We start from the raw sequence: 21,354 nt of genomic DNA, 5'->3' as shown, positions 1-21,354 counted from the left end.
CTTCCTCTTCCTCTCCGGATGAGGCAGTGGCGGGCACATCGTGCACAGGTCCACCTCCAATAGATCTTCGGGCTCACCAAGATCTTCTGCGTCGGATGGCCCGTAATATGGACCTGCAGGCGGAGGAGATAGTGGAGGTGCACGACCCCATCGTGAATATCCTCGGAGCGGATGCCCCATCGAGGGTGGCGTTACCCCTGATCCGCACGATACAAGCCAATGTATCTACGATATGGCAGACTCCTGCCTCTATCCCACCCACAGCGAGAGGGGTGGAAAGGAAATACTTTGTCCCGTCTACAGACTACGGGTACTTGTATACCCACCCCCAGCCGTGTTCACTGGTGGTGGCATCAGTGAACGCAAGGGAGCGCCACGGTCAGCAGGCCGCAGCGCCCAAATCGAAGGAGGCTAAGCGCCTCGATTTATTCGGCCGTAAAGTTTACTCAGCCGGAGGGCTGCAACTTAGAGCGGCTAATCAACAGGCGCTCTTGAGCCGCTATAGCTTTAACTCCTGGAACTCTATGGGGAAGTTCAAGGAGTTGGTTCCCCAAGAGTCCAGGGAGGAGTTTGGAGCCCTGGTGGAGGAGGGTAAGAAGGTGGCTCGGACCTCCTTACAGGCCTCCTTAGACATAGCGGACTCTGCTGCTAGAACCCTGGCCTCAGGTATCGCTATGCGGAGGATCTCCTGGCTCCAGGTTTCGGGTCTGCCTCAGGAACTGCAGCAAACCCTGCAGGATCTGCCCTTTGAAGGACAAGGGCTGTTTTCAGAAAAGACGGACTCTCGCCTGCAGAGCCTCAAGGACTCCAGGACGATCATGCGTTCCTTGGGGATGCATGTTGTGGGCCCTCAGCGCAGGCCATTTAGACCGCAGCCTCAGCGCTTCTACCCCCCCCCGCCTCGTCAGAGACAGGACTCGACCCGGAGGCGAGGGCGAGGTGGTAGAAGAAGGTGGACCGGCCCCCAACCTGGTCGGAACCAGGGGCCACCTAGACCACCTTCAGGCCCCAGGCAGAACTTTTGAAGGTGCGGTCGAGGACGGCGCCCCAGTCATCCCACAGGATCCAGCCCCATCCTTTCGGGATCGCCTTTCCCATTTCCACCGTGCCTGGTCCCTTATAACTTCGGACCGTTGGGTCCTTCGCATGGTGGACAGGGGATATGCTATCCAGTTTTCTTCAATCCCCCCCTCCTCCCCCCCTTCCCCGTCCCTCTTCAGGGACCCTTCTCACGAGCAACTTCTTATACCGGAAGTTTCCACGTTCCTTGCTATGGGGGCCATAGAGGAGGTTCCAGTGGAGTTAAGGGGCAGGGGATTCTATTCCCGTTACTTCCTCATTCCCAAGTCCAAAGGAGGTCTGCGACCCATCTTGGACTTGCGCGGACTCAACAAATTCGTAGTAAAGTTGAAGTTCCGCATGGTCTCTTTGGGGACCATTATCCCTTCCCTCGATCCTGGAGACTGGTTCGCCGCCCTCGACATGAAAGATGCATACTTTCACATCGCAATTTACCCGCCTCACAGACGCTTCCTGCGGTTCGTGGTAAGCAAGGTGCACTACCAATTTGCAGTCCTTCCCTTCGGCCTATCCTCGGCCCCAAGGGTATTCACGAAATGTATGGCTGTCGTGGCAGCGTACCTTCGTCGGCAAGGGATACAGGTGTTCCCGTACCTAGACGACTGGCTGGTACGCGGTCGCACCAAAGAGCAAGTTCGAGCTCACGTCCACATAATAGTGCACACATTCAACAAGTTGGGCATCCTACTCAACAAGGACAAATCCACTCTAGAACCTACCCAGAGAATAGAATTCATCGGCGCAGTTCTAGACTCCAGGCGTGCACAAGCCATCCTGCCAGACAACCGCTTTTGCACCATCACGAGCCTCATTCAAGGGCTCAAGGCCTTCCCAACTACCACGGTGAGGTCATGCCTTACCCTGCTGGGTCACATGGCTTCTTGCACGTACGTAACCAGGCATGCCAGACTTCGGCTTCGCCCACTCCAGACCTGGGTGTCATCAATATACCGCCCACATCGGGACAGCCTGAACATGGTGGTCACGGTCCCGAACTCGGTCCTGACCTCCCTCACCTGGTGGCTAGATCGCAATGTGGTTTGCGAGGGGATGCCGTTTCACGCCCCACAACCCTCTCTGCACCTGGTCACAGACGCTTCATCTCTGGGTTGGGGCGCCCATCTCAACGAACACCATACCCAGGGCCTGTGGACTGCACCTCAGCTAGCCCTGCACATCAATGTTCGGGAACTGATGGCGGTGCGCCTGGCGTGCCAGGCATTTCTCAACCTCCTACGTGGCCACTGTGTGCTAGTTCTCATCGACAACACCACGGCCATGTTTTACATCAACAAGCAAGGAGGAGCACGTTCGTCAATTCTATGCCAAGAGGCCATGCGCCTGTGGGACTTCTGCATCGCCCACTCAATCCATCTCATGGCATCGTTCCTCCCTGGAGTCCAGAACACTCTGGCGGACCGACTCAGCAGGTCCTTTCAAACACACGAGTGGTCTATCCGTCCGGACATCATACATTCCGTTTTCCAGAAGTGGGGGTTTCCCCAGATAGACCTGTTTGCATCTCGAGACAACAGGAAGTGCCACGTGTTCTGCTCCCTGCAAGGTCGAGCTCCGGGCTCCCTCTCGGATGCGTTTCTCCTTCCCTGGAAAGACCACCTGTTTTATGCCTTCCCTCAGTTTCCTCTGGTTCACAAGGTACTGCTCAAATTGCGCAGAGACCAGGCACAGGTGATTCTGATCGCCCCAGCGTGGCCGAGACAACATTGGTACACCACGCTGTTGGAGCTCTCGGTTCGGACACCGATCCCGCTTCCATTATGCCCGGATCTCATCTCTCAGGACCACGGCCGCCTGCGTCACCCCGACCTGCAATCACTCCACCTCACGGCGTGGCTGCTCCATGGTTCACCCAGGCAGAGCAGCAGTGCTCGCACTCTGTCCAACAGATTCTGCTGAGCAGTAGGAAGCCCTCAACACGGACCACATACTTGGCCAAGTGGAAGCGGTTCTCCTGTTGGTGCGAACAACGAGCCACGTCCCCGTTACAGGCACCTATTCCTCTCATATTGGAATATCTCCTCTCCCTAAAACAGCAAGGGTTGGCGATATCTTCAATTAGAGTTCACCTGGCCGCTATATCGGCCTTTCACCCAGGGGAACTCGCGTCTTCGGTATTCTCTAACCCGATGGTCGTTAGATTCCTCAAGGGCTTAGACCGGATGTACCCACAACAACGTCAGCCCGTTCCGACGTGGGACCTCAACCTGGTTCTCTCCAAGCTCACAGGTCCTCCATTCGAGCCACTGGCCACCTGTTCACTTCTGTACCTATCCTGGAAGACAGCCTTCCTCGTAGCCATCACCTCAGCAAGGCGCGTTTCTGAACTCAGGGCGCTTACATCCGAGCCCCCTTACACAGTTTTCCATAAGGATAAAGTGCAGCTCCGCCCACATCCTGCCTTTCTCCCTAAGGTGGTTTCTCCTTTTCATATCAACCAGGATATATTTCTCCCGGTCTTTCATCCTAAACCACATGCCACTCGCCAGGATCAACGTTTGCATTCTCTGGACGTACGCAGGGCCCTGGCCTTCTATATTGACCGCACAAGGCACTTTAGAAAGACGACGCAACTCTTCGTTGCAGTGGCCGACCGAATGAAAGGCTCACCGGTCTCCTCACAACGCCTATCCTCCTGGATTACGTCTTGCATCCGGACTTGCTACGACCTGGCAGGTGTCTCAGTACCACACCTCACCGCTCACTCCACGAGGGCCCAAGCTTCCTCGACGGCTTTCCTGGCGCAAGTTCCGATCCAGGACATTTGTAGGGCTGCGGTTTGGTCGTCAGTCCACACGTTTACAGAACACTATGCACTAGTGCAGCAGTCCAGGGACGATGCTGCCTTCGGATCAGCAGTTTTGCACACAGCAATGTCTCACTCCGACCCCACCACCTAAGTTGGGCTTGGGAGTCACCTAATGGAATGGATATGAGCAAGCACTCGAAGAAGAAAAGACGGTTACTCACCGTTGTAACTGTTGTTCTTCGAGATGTGTTGCTCATATCCATTCCAAACCCGCCCCCCTTCCCCACTGTCGGAGTAGCCGGCAAGAAGGAACTGAGGGGGCGCCGGGTCGGCTGGGGTATATATTCAGCGCCATGAAGGCGCCACTCTAGGGGGCTCCACAGCCGACCCGCCGGTGTTGCTAGGGTAAAAATCTTCCGACGATCGTGCACGCGGCGCGCACACACCTAATGGAATGGATATGAGCAACACATCTCGAAGAACAACAGTTACAACGGTGAGTAACCGTCTTATACCCTCCAAGAACGTCCCATGCTTAGTACAAAGAAAGCTGCCACCAGGTGCACACAGTGATCCAAACTGAAAGAGGGCATGGCCATCTCATGTGCACGCTGTCAGTGCAGCTTGCATTTGCATGCGCGTCAAATCTATCTGGTTTAACCCTCCATGTAGACAAGTCCTAAGTTACTTGCTCAAGATCACACTGGAAATCTGGTGGAACAGGGATTTGACACTGGGTCTCTTGGGTGCCAGGCTACTGCTCCTACCGCAGTACACCGTTTGCACCAGGTCTGCTAGACCTGTGCCAGGCTGATCCTAACATTGCTAACACCAGAAGGAATTTTTAGAAAATGTCCCTAGTGTAGACCGAGCCAGCGATGTTAAATGGCTTGCCAAAAGCCACATATAAAGTCAGTGAGTTTTGTGTCTAAGGACGTGCAGCTCTCACTAGACTTCATTCCTTCCTTGTAGGGTTTATCTGCGGGAGACTTTTTTTCTTAAAATTTCCCACTGTTGCTACCACCAGTGCTGGTCTCTCGGTGCTAGCAACCTGGAGAGCTGTCGTGTCGACTGGCGGCTGCCACTGTAACTCCCATGTTGTCTAACCCTGCTCAGGGCAGGTCTAGACACCAGGGTGGCTAAAACACCAGTGTCGTTTGTGACGTCATCAGAAACTGTCCAACTCAGGTATGCAAAGGTTCTCCTCCAAACTGAAGTAGGAAGTTGGGGTTTGTTCATTTTTATTTTTTTTTTAAACACACAAACAAATAACCCTGGTTCATTATTAAACTTGATTTCTAGTTGCAGATCTGAGTGAAAGGTTTGTGGTTTCTGCAGTTGTCCTAGGAGTTTCGTAGCCTCAGGCTCTACTTTTGCATGCTAGCTCAGTTTCAAACAGTTACAATAAAACCACAACTGAGTGGCAACCCTGCTGTAAGCTGTGGTCTTACCAGATTCTCCCGGAACATGGGTGGCTGCTGATCCTGCTGCAGCGAATCCTCAGTAAAGGGTGCTGCATTCGAGTTTGCCGTTCTTCAGGGGCTGTCTCAGAGTACAGCTTTCACTGCCTGGCTCTCGCTTTGCAGAGTGACCTAATTCCTTTGTAGTACGGCTGCAGCCCATAAAAACTGAAGCTGCAGGCCACGGTGCGAATAGCTCTATTATTCCGGCAGCTGTTGTCGGCAGCCTCAATTTCTCTGCAGCGGAAGATGGCACATTAAATATTTACCATGCAGAAACAAGGCAAGTCACAGCAAACAAAGGGATCCATTGGAGAGATGGGATTCTGTCATCAGGGCCATGCTAGCAACTTTCTGTTTATTGTTAACGGGGTTTTTTATTCTATACAAGCAGCTTGGAGCTCTGTAGAATCAAAATATCAGGGTTGGAAGGCGACCTCAGGAGGTCATCTAGTCCAACCCCCAGCTCAGAGTGCTTTTAATTTTACTTTTCAGACATTGGCTGGGAAATAAGGGTTTCTAAGACATCATTTTCACATTAAAATTAACAAGAGCTTGGGGTATTATGAGCCCGAATGGTGTCTGAAGGTGCTTGTAACGGTATAGCAGGGGTGTGTAAATGTGCATACACTGGGCACTGTTTGCAGGAAACCTCAATTACGTTCATTGGTTGTTAAATGTACCACAGTGTTGGATTTCCCATTTTCAGTACGGGATAGCCACCCATAGTGTGGTTAAATTTAAATACAGTGGTGTGAAAATGCTGATGCCCAGTGTATGATTAGGGCCCTACCAAATTCACAGCCATGAAAAACGCGTCACAGACCATGAAATCTGGCCTCCCATAGGGGGACCAGGTGTCCAGTTTTCCACTGGAACACCCGGTTGAAAAGGGATCCTGGTGGCTCTGGTCAGCACCACTGACCAGGCCTTTGTCCTGTTAGCAGCTCCAGACGGTGGGGCTGGCAGGCTCCCAGGAAGCAGCCGCCATGTCCCCCCGCTGCCTCCATCCCAAGCATCACTCCCACAGCTCTCATTGGCTGGGAACCACGGCTAACGGCAGATGTGGGGGCGGTGCCTGCGGACAGGGCAGCGCGCAGAGCCACCTGGCCGCACCTCTGTGTAGGAGCCAGAGAAAGGACATGCCTCTGCTTCCAGGAGCTACTTGAGGTAAGTGCTGCCCGGAGCCTGCATCCCTCTGCCCCAGCCCTGATTTCCCCGGCCCCGGCCCTCTGAACCCCTCGGTCCCAGCCCAGAGCACCCTCCTGCATCCCAAACTCCTCATCCCCAACCCCACCCTAGAGCCTGCACCCCCAGCCAGAGCCCTCACACACACCCCCATGCCTCAACCCCCTGCCCCAGCCTGGAGCCCACTCCCATACTCCAAACTCCTCGGCTCCACCCCAGAGCCCACTCCTGCACCCCAAACCCCTCATCCCAGGCCCCACCACAGAGCCCACACCCCCAGCCGGAGCCCTCACCGTCTCTCGTATCCCATCCCACTGCCTTGGCCTAGAGCCCACTCCTGCACTCTGAACTCCTCATTTCTGGCTGCACCCCCCCAACCGGAGCCCTTTCCCCGTCCAGCACCCTGAGCCAGCCCAGTGAAAATGAGCAAGTGAGTGAGGATGGGGTGAGCGAGTGGCAGAGGGAAGGGGGGAATGGAGTGAGTGGGGGCAGGGCTAGGGTGTTCAGTTTTGTGCGAGTAGAAAGTTGGCAACCCTAGTCTCTCAGATTGGGGGTTCTGTGGGGGGTCACAAGGATATTTTAGTGGGGCTGCCCTTACTTCTGCACTGCCTTCAGAGCTAGGTGGCCGGAGAGTGGCGGCTCTGAAAGCAACCGAGCACTAGTAAGGGGGCAATACCACCCCATGCCATCCTGCACTGCTGCTTGCGGAGGCTCTGCCATCGGAGTTGGGCTCCCGGCCAGCAGCCTCCGCTCTCTAGCTGCCCAGTTCTCAAGGCAGCACTGCCGCCAGCAACAGCGCAGAAGTAAGGGTAGCAGTACTGCAAACCCCCCCCCCCCCACAATAACCTTGCCACCCCTCCACAACTCCTTTTTGTGTCAGGACCAACTCCTACAATTACAACACCGTGAAATTTCAAATGTAAATAGCTGAAATCATGAAATTTGCGATTTTTAAAACACTATGTGAAATTGTTCAAAATGGACCATGAATTTGGTAGGGCCCTATGTCTAATGTAACCCACAGTCTCCTCTTCCCTATTGAGATGTAGCCCATGGAGATTGAAGGTTCCAGCAGGCAGTGCTCCATCATGGTCTGAACAGCTTGGCCACTCATACTATGAAGGAGCATTGTGTGTTGAAATCCATAGTCTCTCTGGACTGAATTGCTTCTGGACTGAATTGTTGTACTAAAAAGGCTGGGATTGATCTGCCTCCTCTTATGCAAATTTGAGGTAGTCATAGGGTTCCTGGCAAGTTCCCAATTTGGTTCTTAACTGGGCAAAGTTTGTGTCCCTGCAATGTGGGAAATAAAGTAAGAAATCAGACAGTACTTGACTCCGACTTGGTTAAGTATTTTTAAATCTCATGTGTCTGGCTGGTGGAGTGGCTTTGTGATTGCCCACTCTATTGATGACCTGAGGACATTATGATCACCCCCTTTTATCATTAACCACTGATAATGTGGCTCCATGTCCAATTACTTTTGCTGACTATCTTGCGTGCCACACTGATATACAGGGTGACCTGCAACAAGTGTGCTGATAGCAAAAATCACACTGTTTCATGGTAACATAAAAATTTTTGGAAGCCCTGTTAAGTGGCGGCAAAGAAAGATTTCTTCTTTTCTTACTGTAGTTTTTGAAAAAAATCTCGTCGTATGGCAGCCTGGCTCCACTTGGAAAAATTTGGATCTTTACACTGTGAGGAATGTTCTGTTTTCTTCACAGGCAGAAACAATCATGTTCCTGCTGCATTTGCGGGGTTTAACTTAACTGCTTTTGTAGCGGCAAATCCATGTCTGGAAAGGGCAAAGTTGGATATTTCTGAGTTCAGGGCAGCTTTGTTGTTGTGCTGTATTTTCTAGGGTCACTTTGTCCTGTGTTATGTAGTTTGGATATTGGCTCTGGTTGGCTAGAGTGTAATCAAGTTGGGAGATGTTAGGTCTATTGTTAAAACCCTTGCACAAGAATCTATCTCTGGATGCTGTTAGTTTCTACAGTTATCACCCTGTTTCTACTCTTCCCTATTGTGAGTGGTTAATTGAGAAAGTGGAAATGAAACAACTTTGGAGCCATCTGGAATCAGCAGCTTTCCATGATCCCTTTTGCTTTGTCTTTTGGCCCAGCTATGGCATGGAGACAGTACAGGTCTGGTTGGCCAGTAATCTCCTGATGGACAAAGGTCACATTCTTTTAGATCAGATACCATTGATCATAAAGTTCTGTTGACTCACCTGCAGCCCTGAGTTGGGGGATCCATAGAAAGAATGCAACCATACTGGAATAGGCTAAGAAGTCTTAGAAGGTGGTTTATTATTATTTGTTTCCTTTATGTACTAGGCGCTTTCCAAACACTTGAACAGACACTGCTTCAAGGAGCTTTAAGGTTTGGGGCACTTGTTCTGTTAAAGGCTCTTTCCCCCATGCAGGAGGTCATGGGGCAATATTTTTGCCACCCTGCTGTTCAATGTGTACGGGAAGCTGTTGTAGGAGATAACTTGAGCTATGGAGCCATCAGTGTGCTGATGACACACAGCTCTGCCTCACTTTCATCAGACCTAGCTGGTGCACTGCCTTTGCTGTCAAAGTGCCGAGCCAAGATTGGGACATAATGAAAGCAAGCTGGCTAAAGCTTAATCTGGATAAAACAGAGGTAATGCTAATGGGTTGGGGAAGGATGGGCGGCGTTCCAGCCTCCATTTATTGAAGGGTCTTAGCTCCCCATCTTCTAAGAACTTTGTGATTTGGATGGAATTACAAGATGCCATCTGCGTCTGGAGTTGCCAGTGGTGTAGGTAGCCAGAAGCATCTCTTTCTCTTTCTCTCTTTTTTTTCCCCCCTTATCTGCATCTGGTTAGATATTTGCAAACTCTTCTCTTGATATTGTGATCTTGCCTTGGCTGTGGTCTGTGACTTTGTGGCTTGCAGATTAAATCTCATGGCACTCTACATGGCGCTTCACATGAACACCACTCTGGGCTACATTTGGTGCCAACTATGCCAACATTATCCTCAGAGAACCTGTTACACCGATTTTTCACCAATTGCATTGGGCGCAAGTCAAGTTGTTAACTTTGTTCTATAAAGCCCTAAATGATTTGGGACTCAGCTATGGGCAAGATTCCCTTACTCCACCTCACTTGCGTGCAGATACAGAAGTTGAAGCTTCCCTGGATTTAATCTAGTGGAGTATTCTCAGCTCTTGACTCTAGAATTCATGTACCTAGCTGACCCAAACAAGGTCATGTTTGCTGATTTTTGGGATGCTCTTCTCTCGTTCCAAGTTTTCTCCTTTCCTGCAGTTATTGCGGTGCCATTTGGGCTCTTTTATAAATCAAAAAAGAAATGTGTCTCATGACCTAAATCACGAGGAGGCCAAATATTCTGGCATTTTATATCTAGCAATAGCAAGGCATTTGACTTGTATATCCCAGACACAAATATTTTTATAAACCAGGCTTGTCCAACTTTGAAATGACTAAAGCGCCCACAAGAATCCACTGCTACAAATGCCTAGTTAGGAAAGGCACATAACATATCTTTTCTAATTTAATCAGATTTTCTTTCTTTCTTCGGTTTCCTCACTACTCCCTGGGGTTGGGGTGTGTTTTGAAGCCATCTGAGAGGCACTAAATGTTTTCTAGCCTGCATTGTCCCAGCCTCATCCACCCAGCAGAAATAATGTGAAATTATCTGCTGTGTCAGTCTCAGCAGAGCTGTGTGTCTGTTCACTGGACAGGAAGGTTCATTGAAGGCCCTTTGCTGAGATGAGGACAGTAATGAAGGAAGATTGTGTTGGTCTCCCCACCCATTGTTAAACAGCAAGAGACGGGAGAGGTCTGCTTGGAGAGAGAGTGGGGGACACTTCTTGATCTTTGGCTAAGGTCCATTGTAAACTGCATCTGTGTCCTCTCTCCAGGGCAGTATCCTGTCTTTCTAGGGCATGGACTATGATCAGAACCCTTTCTTTGCCACAGCCTCGGCCTCAAACTTTGCCACATCTAAATTGTGCTCCACATCTAAGTGTTCTTCCTTTTTAAAAAAATTTAAGTGTCTGGTCCTTGTGGTTGCAAAGAAAACCAGAACGCGAAATAAGTGTAACTGATAGTACAGTGATGTCTGCAAAAAGCCTGAAACTGTAGCTCTATCAAGAGGTGAATTGCTTCCATCTGTTTGGGGGGCAGGGGTGGGGGGGGGGTGCTGGCCCTGAAGCCTAATAATGATGATGCAAATGTCAGCATTAACTATTTCACTGCTGATCATTGTTAGCAGAAGTGTTCAGTGCACACGGCATCCTTATTTACTGAAGATGCAGAGATTGGGGTGGGGACAGTTGAAACAGCTGATTGCTGGTAAGGTTTGTCTGCCTGGAGAACTAGGAGTTCAGGCCCCAAAACTCATGTGCCCAGGGGATGGAAAAAGAATTGTCCTCTGATGGGGGAAGCTGGAAGGAATGCTAACCGGCTTCTCCAGTGCAGTTAAACATCATCACTATAGAAATCTGCAGCACCTGGAGGATTCACCATGTGGCGGCACCATAAAATAAACTAAAATTAATAAACAGATAAAAAGCCCATAGGAGGTTGAGCTGATGGCAGAATTCACTTTCATATTTAATTCTGTTTAAAAAAAACCAGAACACATGGGTCCTTGTTGATTGTCTAAGATATTTTCTTCTCTTACTGTTAGCATCCTTTAAGCCCAGAAACTTCCATTCTCTATCTGTCTAGTGTCTCTTGCCATCTGCAGACAGAAAAATGTGACTCCTGCTGATTCCCATAGCAATGGGTGTATTTAGAAAGTGAGGCTTTCCAGCCTTGGCTTGCTGGGGATTAAGTTGCTGAGTTTGCTTCCATGTACACAAGAGTGAGTGAAGTGGAACATATTTCACTCCTGCCTCTTGAGTGGAGCAGTAAATTTCTTATTCTGTAAAGTCGCAAAAGCTCTGTGTGGAGTTGGTATGGGAAATCTTCATTCTGCTTCCACATTGCACAGATCAGACATGACTAGAGCTCATTACCACAATACTTGCATTTTGGATTCCTTTCCAATCCTACAAGTTAATAACATCTCTATGCTTACATTCTACTCCTAAGAAGTGTGGACCACCAGTGGAGTTCCTCGGGCTGCAGCGCTATTGGGAGGCTTGAAGATAAAGCTCAGTGTAGACACAGCAGTGAGATCCAAAATCCTTGTCATATTAACTGCAAAATACACCAATTTACTGTGCAGCAGGAATAAAGCACTGGTTAAAAGAACCTCAGTACAAAACTAGTATGAATCCATCTTGGGAGGCACCATCAGTGTAGCAAGGTGCTTTGCTGTGTGAAAGAAACGTCTTCCATCACGCCAGGTTTTAGCTGTGTTCTTCACTGAAGGAGGAACAGCATGTGAAACCATCAGTTGTTAGAAAGCTCACGTTGATTTTGCTTGTTAAGGAGAGAGTATGATATTGCCGATCAGACACACTCTGTTAGTGCCAAGGTGAAGTATCTGAGTCTCAATTAGTCCTTGTGTGCTATTGTATGTTCAGCGTTTCTGAAGCAAGGAAATGGGGTTATGCAGTTTTTAGACGTGTGTGTGTGTGTGATTGCTATCATTTAAGTGCTGCCTAGTGTATACTGCATTCTTCACCGGGGTATCTAGGTGCCGTACAAATTTTCAAATGTATTCACACAAGGATCTTTCTTTTTTTTTTCCTTCTTCTCTTTACCCTCATCAGTGGGAATTTAAAAATAATATTGTTGTCCCTTTGACTTGAGGTGTTAGTTGAAGTTCAGGACCTTGCAGGGTTGTTTCTATTAGGAGGAGAAATTGGGGATCTGGGTCAAGCATATTCTTGATGGTCTAGGTCAGTGATACTCTGACCTTACCGGTTCAGGAGCTAAATTAGTGATCAGCATTACGCAAAAGAGCCACAGTAGTGTGAATTCATTGTTTCATTTATATAGTACTATATACTGTAAAACCCTGTTTCACCAAGCCTCCTTTATCCGGCTCTCTGTATTAACCAAACCACCAGCCACCCAAGGCTGACAGCAGCTGGGGCTTGGGCTGTCAGCCCTGGGCAGTGGGAGCTCCGCCATGCAGGCCTGACAGCAGGAGTCCCGCTGCCCATTCTCCGGTTTATCCAGGTTTTTGGTTATTCGATCTGGCCCTGGTCCCAATTAGATTGGATAATTGGGGTTCCGCTGTATTCCTATATAACAGTATGATGGGGACATATTTAGTGTGTATCTATTTATATATGTGTGTGATATATACATATTATTATATACATTATATAATGTAATATTCTTTTGTGTGTGTGTATATATAATATTCTCACAACAAAATGACTCAGTATTATTAGATGAACTACAATTGATTAATAACATAGTAAAAGCATCCAGATTGGTTACCAATTAAATCATACAGTGTTTTAATATCAGGTGCTGCAAAGAGCCACACGTTAAAGAGCTGCTTGCGAGACTCAGTCTGAGTATCATTGGTCTAGGTATTCTTAATCATGCCTCTGCACGGGGGGATGGGACTAGATGACCTGGGTCATTTCTATGAGTCTGGGACTGATGTAATCTTGTTTATTAACAAAAAATACACACCCAGTCCTGTTTTTCTGAACTTGGTAGAAACAACAGCGGGCAGAAGAGGCTACTGCTGTGAAAAGCTGGGTTAGCACTTGAGCAAACTCTGGTTCTAGGGTCTCAGCTGGTGACTCCCACCAGTTGAGTGGTTTGCCTTTCTGTAAGCAGCGAACATGTATTTCTTAATATTATTTTTTTGTATTTCATTGAAATGATTTTAATAATAAGTTAAGGCCTTAACATAGGTTGTTCATTTCAATTTTAATTTTAAATTGGTTTATATTTAAAAAAAAACCTGTGCTTAATGTAAATGTAAAAAAGATTTAAATACAAATATCTGATTTTAATATTTGTATTTTTAAAATCCATTTTTTTATTCACCCTAAGGAGAGCAGAACTGTTGTGTGTTAGGTTGTGTTCCCCCTGTATCGCTAGTGTTTTGCTTTGAGAGTCAGTGTTGTATCACAAATGCATGGTGAGTTGAGGACTTGTGTGAGCTGGCTGTTTGCATTTCATTTCCAGATCAGCTGTTTAATGTGTGTTTCCATGAACAGTCTTTCTTTTGCTTTCTTTCTGAATTGCTCTCTACTCTCTTCCTTTGGTCTCCTGGGTGTGGTGTCCCTTTGTTTGTTCAGTGAATGCATATCTGATGAACAGGAGATTCTGTCTGTGTTGCATGATGGGATCTTGCACTTGTCTCTCTCCAGAGCAGGCTATGTGGAGAGCGAGAGAAGGGAATGCTATACCCGAGGCGACAGCTCTGTAACAATCGAAAGCAGAGAATACCGGCTATATGACTACAAATGATCTTTCCAAAGACTGATTTAAAACCATGAGCTCATCTGGAAGGGCTGTCCTGACACCAACTCCTCCTTTGCTTTTGCTTTGCTAGCCTGCAAAGGGAAAACAGCTTTATTAGTTTGGTTTCTTGCCACCATTGGCCTGGATCTTCCTCTCACCCTGTGAGAAATGGCTCTGGGGGAGGACTCTCCCCAAGGGCCTCCTCACAGAGTTCCTCCCCATCATTCCATTTAACGTGGGCTGAGGGGGGGATGTGTGGCTCCATGGAATAGACCACAGGACCCCTGGATCCAAACCTTCCAGATTGCTGGCAAGGTGCAGGAGTTAAGGCCATCTGCATGGAGGCTGTGCCTCCATATCAGATACGCTTTCTAGCCACGCAACCTGTGTCCCCAGAAGCATGACTGCACCGGAGTTGCTCTAGCAGGGAACTTCCCAGGGCACCTGCACCATGGGGATCCCTGCCACTATACTATCTTTTCTGACTATAGTCAGTTGGGGTGGGGGGAGACAGTGTCTTCCCAAGCCTCACTGCTTGTTCTCCGCTCCTTCCTTTGCTATCTCATGGAGTCTCTCTGTGGATTCAGGAGAAATAGAATGCCTAGGTGGCAGGAAGAGATCTGAGCACACAGGATCTCTGTTGCATGATCTTTTGCATCCCAATGTGCAGAAAGAATAGCAAATATGGCAGGCAACCAGCTTGGCTTAACAGTGGAATCTTTGGTGAGCTTAAACTCAAAAAGGAAGCTTACAAGAAGTGGAAATTTGGACAGATGACTAGGGAGGAGTATAAAAATATTGCTAGAGCATGCAGGGGTGTAATCAGGAAGGCCAAGGCACAATTGGAGTTGCAGCTAGCAAGGAATGTGAAGGGTAACAAGAAGGGTTTCTACAGGTATGTTATCAACAAGAAGGAGGACAAGGAAAGTGTAGGACCCTTACTGAATGGGGGAGGCAAAATAGTGACAGATAATGTGGAAAAAGTTGAAGTACTCAATGCTTTTTTTGCCTCAGTCTTCACAGACAAGGTCAGCTCCCAGACTGCTGCATTGGGCAGCACAGTATGGGGAGGAGGTGAGCAGCCCTCAGTGGGGAAAGAACAGGTTAAGGACTATTTAGAAAAGCTGGACATGCACAGGTCCATGGGTCCAGATCTAATGCATCCAAGAGTGCTGAGAGAGCTGGCTGATGTGATTGCAGAGCCATTGGCCACTATCTTTGAAAATTCGTGGCAATCGGGGGAGGTCCTGGACGATTGGAAAAGGGCAAATATAGTGCCCATATTTAAAAAAGGGAAGAAAGAGAACACGGGGAACTACAGCCTCATGTCAGTCCCTGGCAAAATCATGGGGCAGGTCCTCAAGGAATTCATTTTGAAGCACTTGGAGGAGAGGAAGGTGATCAGGAACAGTCAACATGGATTCACCAAGGGCAAGTCATGCCTGACCAACCTGATTGCCTTCTATGATGAGATAATTGGATCTGTGGATATGGGGAAAGTGGTGGATGTGATATATCTTGACTTTAGCAAAGCTTTTGATACAGTCTCCCACAGTATTCTTGCCAGCAAGTTAAAAAAAGTATGGATTGGCTGAATGGACTATAAGGTGGATAGAAAGCTGGCTAAATTGTTGGGCTCAATGGGTAGTGATCAATGGCTCAATGTCTAGTTGACAGCCGGTATCAAGTGGAGTGCCCCAGGGGTCGGTGCTGGGGCCGGTTTTGTTCAACATCTTTATTAATGATCTGGATGATGGGATGAATTGCACCCTCAGGAAGTTTGCAGATGGGGGGAGAGGTAGATATGCTGGAGGGTAGGGATAGGGTCCAGAGTGACCTAGACAAATTGGAGGATTGGGCCAAAAGAAATCTGATGAGGTTCAACAAGAACAGGTGCAGAGTCCTGCACTTAGGAAGGAAGAATCCCATGCACCACTACAGACTGTGTACTGACTGGCTAAGCAGCAGTTCTGCAGAAAAGGATCTGGGGATTACAGTGGACAAGAAGCTGGATATGAGTCAGCAGTGTGCCCTTGTTGCCAAGAAGGCCAATGGCATATTGGGCTGCATTAGTACGAGCATTGCCAGCAGATCGAGGGAAGTGATTTTTCCCCTCTATTCAGCACTGGTGAGGCCACACCTGGAGTATTGCGTCCAGTTTTGGTCCCCCCACTACAGAAAGGATGTGGACAAATTGGAGAGAGTCCAGCGGAGGGCAAGGAAAATGATTAGGGGGCTGGGGCACATGACTTACAAAGAGAGGCTGGGGGGACTGGGGTTATTTAGTCTGCAGAAGAGAAGAATGAGGGGGGATTTGATAGCTGCTTTCAACTACCTGAAAGGGGTTCCAAAGAGGATGGATCTAGACTGTTCTCAGTGGTGGCAGATGACAGAACAAGGAGCAATGGTCTCAAGTTGCAGTGGGGGAGGTCTAGGTTGGATATTACGAAAAACTATTGCACTAGGAGGGTGGTGAAGCACTGGAATGGGTTACCTAGGGAGGTGGTGGAATCTCCTTTCTTAGAGGTTTTTAAGGTCAGGCTTAACAAAGCCCTGGCTGGGATGATTTAGTTGGTGTTGGTCCTGCTTTGAGCAGGGGGTTGGACTAGATGACCTCCTGAGGTCTCTTCCAACCCTGCTATTCTGTGATTCTGTGATCTAGGGAGGATGAATCCAGGTGACTAATTTAAAGCTCTGATTAGCAACTACTACTTTTAGGCTGGGCAAATGATGTGTTGAGAATATATGTGCTGATAATGAACTGCTATCTGCGTGGGGTTGAAGATAAAATGGTGAGTAATGACGAAGGAGCAGTGACGGCACTACCCAGATTCTGCATACAATCTCTGAGTAGCTGAGTGGTTTTGGCTAAAATGACCAGCGGTGAGATCTGACTTAAGTGGGTATTCACGCACGAAAGCTTATGCTCCAATACTTTAAATTGCCATAGACTACACAGGGGAGCTAGGTGGGAAACTGTTTTCTCATCCCCTGAGCATTTTCAGGATTTCAAAAAAGTTTCCCATCCTGAATTGGGGCAAAAAGTTTAAATCTTGAAAAATTTCACAAACCAGTAATTGAAAATAACTTTCAAATTGGGTCAATTGAAATGTTGATTTTGACCTTTTAAAGATACTGTTTACTTTTTTAGTATAACTTAACTAAAATTTCAAATGAAAAGTTGCTTCACATTAAGACAAAGCTTTGTTTTGAAAATGTCAAAGTGGGTGGTTTAGAGTAGACAATTTAGAAACTTTTTTTCTCAATTTTTTTTCAAAATGGGAAACTTTGTCCAAAACCAACCCTTTCCTAAAACAGTTTCTATGAATCCCCAACTCAAAAATATTTTGAAAATACAAAGTTTTCGTCAGAAAATTCCTGACAGGCTCTACTACAGAGTTAACACTCACTGAGAAAAATACGGGGTGGATCACATCTCTCAGGGCAACTTTTCTGTCTGTCTGCAGACTCAGTCAGGCAGCACTGTGTCTGGTCCCATTTGCAGGGCCAGCTCCAGGCACCAGCTTGGCTAGCTGGTGCTTGGGGCGGCCACTCCGGACAGGGGCGGCAGGTCCAGCTATTCGGCAGACGGTCCCTTACTCCTGCTAGGAGCGAAGGACCTTCTGCCGAATTGCCACTGCAGATCACGATCGCGGCTTTTTTGTGGCTGCTTGGAGTGGCCAAAACCCTGGAGCCGGCCCTGCGCATTTGGAAGGCTTTCTTTGCAATATACCAGTGTGACTTTTAAATGAAACATTTGAGTTAGCCCCAACCAAATTTCTTCAATGCCACTAGTTACCAGCTCCGTGTGACTACTGGGTTGGTGGTGCGCCTTTGATGGTTGCTTCAATCTGCTATGGAGAGGTTTTAGAGCCATCTAGGGAGAGGGGCTATAGATGGGTTATTAGACTCACTCCAGCAGGGAAAACGGATTAAAAAAGAAATGTGACAGAACCAGCATGCGCTGAGTCATAAATACCCAGGAGCTATGATCCATTTGTATTTAAAAGTCTAAACCTAGTTCTCTGATTATTTCAGGAAATTAAACTATATATATGCAGATCTGGTATCTCTTGTCTACTACACATCTGATGAACTGTCTGAGGCTAGTTAAAACTGAGGGACATTCTCTTGTGCACTTCTCTAAACCACAGTAATTTACAAATAGCGCAAGTCTTAGGCAGACCTCATGGCCCCCAGCACTCAGTTTTATCGAACTTACTTTCTGTTTCTTTACAGAGTGTAGAGTGGAACCAAGTTTTAAATCTACATCTTTATAAGGTCAAATGGTGGAGCATTCCACCCAAAGTGCCTCTCCTCCATTTTCCACATCCTGTTGGATGGCATATGGATGTTTTCCACACCCTTAGCCGGGTTTTCATTTTCTACAGCAAGAGTCCCAGAGCTGGTACTCAAACTAGATGCTTTTGCTGCATACAGGTTTGGTAAATAAAATGGAACACTAATGTAAGTTTCAGGCCAGTAGTATTTTTCCATTTTGGGGAAAGGATAATGTGTCAAAAATAGGGTTTAGAATGGACTAAACTTGTAACTTTAAGGGGTCCTGACTGATTCCCAGATTCAGAGTTCATAGACTTTAAAGCCAGCAGCTGTGAAACAAAGTTCTTTATACATTTTTTTCCATGTCATTTGTTTTCCTGAATTACCTTGTATCCCACCCCGGATCCTCTGTAGCGATTCTATCTCGGTGGCAGCCTCCTGTGTGTCTTTAGGATTTTTAGCAATTGAACAAGGGATCGTCTGTCAGGTGAACCCAAGTGATGCCAAAACATTCTGCTTACAGCCAGGCACTCTCCAGCTCTGCTTTGGAAGTCATTCTCTCTGCGTGTGTGCAAAGCTTTACCTGAACTCAGATGCATTCTCTGAAGTGTGTGGCCAGTTGCTTGGGAAAGGGGAAATAATCACAGTTCAAAGCAAGGATCTGTTAATAAGATCACCGTTCACAGGTGCCAGTCTGTGAAATGAGTACTTTTAAAAGCAGCAGGGATGAGATGGTCTATGCTCGCCCCCAGAATGGGATTGAAAGTCCCATTGCAAGGGTGATTTGTACCCCAGAAGTGTAACGCTGTTTGTCTCGGAATGTCCCTTCTTGCTTCTCCCCCCGCTTAGAGAGCATCCGGTCCTGGGAGTGCAGAGTTGAGATCCTTACATAACTTAATTGAGCTATTGAACGGGATAATTAAATGACTACGTGAAGTATGCAGAGTCCCTGGAATGTGCAGCCTTGCAAAAGTGCTTGTTTTGAGCTTTGTAATGTTAGAGAGTTCACACTGTGCTGAGACCCCTTTTCTGTCCACCCTGGGATGGAGGAACTAGTGTCTGTCTTCACTTTGAGCAGCTTTGTACTAGAGAAGTATGTAGTTTATCCAACTTGCTAAGAGTGCCCTTAGCATCACTCTTCTAAACCGTGGAACTGAATTATTTATGAGCAGCCAGATTCTGAGCTGTTCACCCTGAACCATCACGCTCCCGTTAGCCGACACTTCCAACGAGTGATGGGTTTTAAGGCTTGAATTGCAAGTGCCAGGGAAGCCAGAGGACTAATACTGAGCTCCCAGAGCACTGTCTGCTGTGATGCTTTAGATTGCCTCTGGTAGCAGGGAAAAACCACCCTGAAGCTGTTCTATGGCTAAGTGGTGTGAAGTATATAACCCATAGTGTAGAGCTCCTTAGTTGGAATTGATAACCGTGACAGAGCTAAAAGGCCAGCTTGTTTCAGGGGAAGAGGAAGGGTCTCTGGGATTGGAGTTCAGGAACTGTGCTGCAAATTAGGAGCCCATCTTTGGTATAGTCTCCTGCCTTGGGTGTATTTAACCTCTCTGCCTGTTTCCCCACATGTAAAATTGGGCTGCCAATATCTGTCTAATGGGGGTGTTAGATCATGTTTGTAAATATTATTTGTTATTGTAATTGCTTCCAAACAGGAAAGATTGGACTCCAGGAGTGAGTTATTTCCTTGTTGGGAGAGAAATAAGTGGAACAGACACGAGATATTTTTTCCTAGCCTTTGTGTGTTTATGGTATGTGCGTAGTTCCTGTTTTTCCTTTTAAGCAGGGGTGGATATTAACCAGCAAATCAACTCTAAAGCTGACAGCTCACCGGCTTGAGCGAGTCGCTGTGTTCAAACCCTCAGTCAGCCGGCACTTTCTCTCACAGGGTCCCAGCTGCTGAGCGACTTCTGTGGCTCTTAATCTCGCCACCGAAACATTACGATAATTTCTTTTACTCAGACTCACGACTCTCATGCAGCCTTGGCTGCTTTGCAGAACGAAAGGAAATCCTACCTGAACACCAGACTCAGACCCTCATGCACATCTCTGCTTCATTCCATGGACAGACTGCCATCGGCACTTTTCTTTACTTACTGTTGTTTACCTGTAACACCTGCCATGACTGTATCGTTTTTGTAGTTTGTTTCCTTGGTGTATTTGGCTGCACATTCTGCATAGACCGTTCCACTCTTTCCCTTGTATAGTCAGTTTCTCCCTCTGTTTGTATGAGGTTTTTCACGCAGCTTCAGGGGAAAGAAAAGCACTTAAAATATTGTCGTTGTAACGCCACTAGAATTGTAGGGAGACTCAGGCAGGAGTGGTATCTGAAACTTTTTTAACTGAAAAATTGGATTTCGCTAGAGTTGAAGTTGTTTGTGTCCCTTTAAATTGAAATAGTCTTATTGACTCTTGCTGGACCTCACTGGCTGAGTAACTGAATCTCTTCCTATCCTGGCTTTTGTTCCCAGCGAATAATACTTTGCATTTCTGCAGCACCTTCCATCTGAGGATCTCAGAGCACTTAACAGGTAAGCATTGTATCCATTTTAGAGATGGAAAAACTGAGGTACAGAGGTTGAGAGACATGCCCAAGTACACACACAGTAAATTGGTGTCAGAGCTGAGAATAGAGCCAAGACGTGAATTCGGATCTCATGCTCCACTAGCTTTTTTTTTTTTAATATGCACTGTGATACGTTATCCCCTGTTCACCTTCTAGACTGTCAATTCAAAGACATCAAGATTTTTACTAGGACTTTTTCTCCTGTAGAAATGTCAGCCGTTCCACAAGCAGTTTTCTTGAGAGCACGGAAATGGGAAGGCCTCTCTCTGGGGGAATCAGTGACTGAAGCCCGAGTAGCTAACGTAAGGCCTGATCACTGACATCAACTCCTGCTGGGCATTGGATCGGACACTGTCCGAAGAAGTAGATGGCAGGCTGTATGTTTGTATGCTCTGGTCTGCCGTCTGTTGAGGGCAACGGATCTGGTTGCTGTTGTTGCTTTAGAAGCCCTGCACTGCAAAGCGGTTCTGGCAGTCTCTCTCCAAACATTCCCCAGATCTTTGATAAAGAACTAACCAGCCCTCCGTTTTGGCGGCAAGCACTGCTGTGGTACTGCAAGTGCTCTTTTGGAAATGCTGACAAGGAGCCGCCTTTTCACACCATCCTCCTGGGAGCTGTG

At 47.6% G+C, this 21,354-nt stretch overlaps 1 protein-coding gene across 3 annotated transcripts in view; it reads left to right on the top strand.

The window, feature by feature from the left end:
* The window catches only part of HIP1 (huntingtin interacting protein 1), a 139,038-nt gene that overhangs the window by 25,360 nt on the left and 92,324 nt on the right, over positions 1 to 21,354 (top strand). The window contains exon 1 of one of the 3 annotated variants that reach the window (XM_024111233.3): positions 9,091 to 9,147. The exons of the other annotated variants lie outside the window; for them this stretch is intronic. Within the exon in view, the coding sequence (XP_023967001.2) occupies positions 9,106 to 9,147 (42 nt within the window). The 5' untranslated portion in view covers positions 9,091 to 9,105. Of the gene's footprint in view, positions 1 to 9,090; positions 9,148 to 21,354 lie in introns of those variants that run through there. 3 annotated transcript variants of the gene reach the window in all.

This window comes from Chrysemys picta, chromosome 19 (assembly GCF_011386835.1).
Source record: "Chrysemys picta bellii isolate R12L10 chromosome 19, ASM1138683v2, whole genome shotgun sequence".
Classification (NCBI taxonomy): Eukaryota; Metazoa; Chordata; order Testudines; family Emydidae; genus Chrysemys; species Chrysemys picta.
The sequence above is the reverse complement of the archived record's forward strand: the minus strand, read 5'-3'. Positions and strand labels throughout refer to the sequence as shown.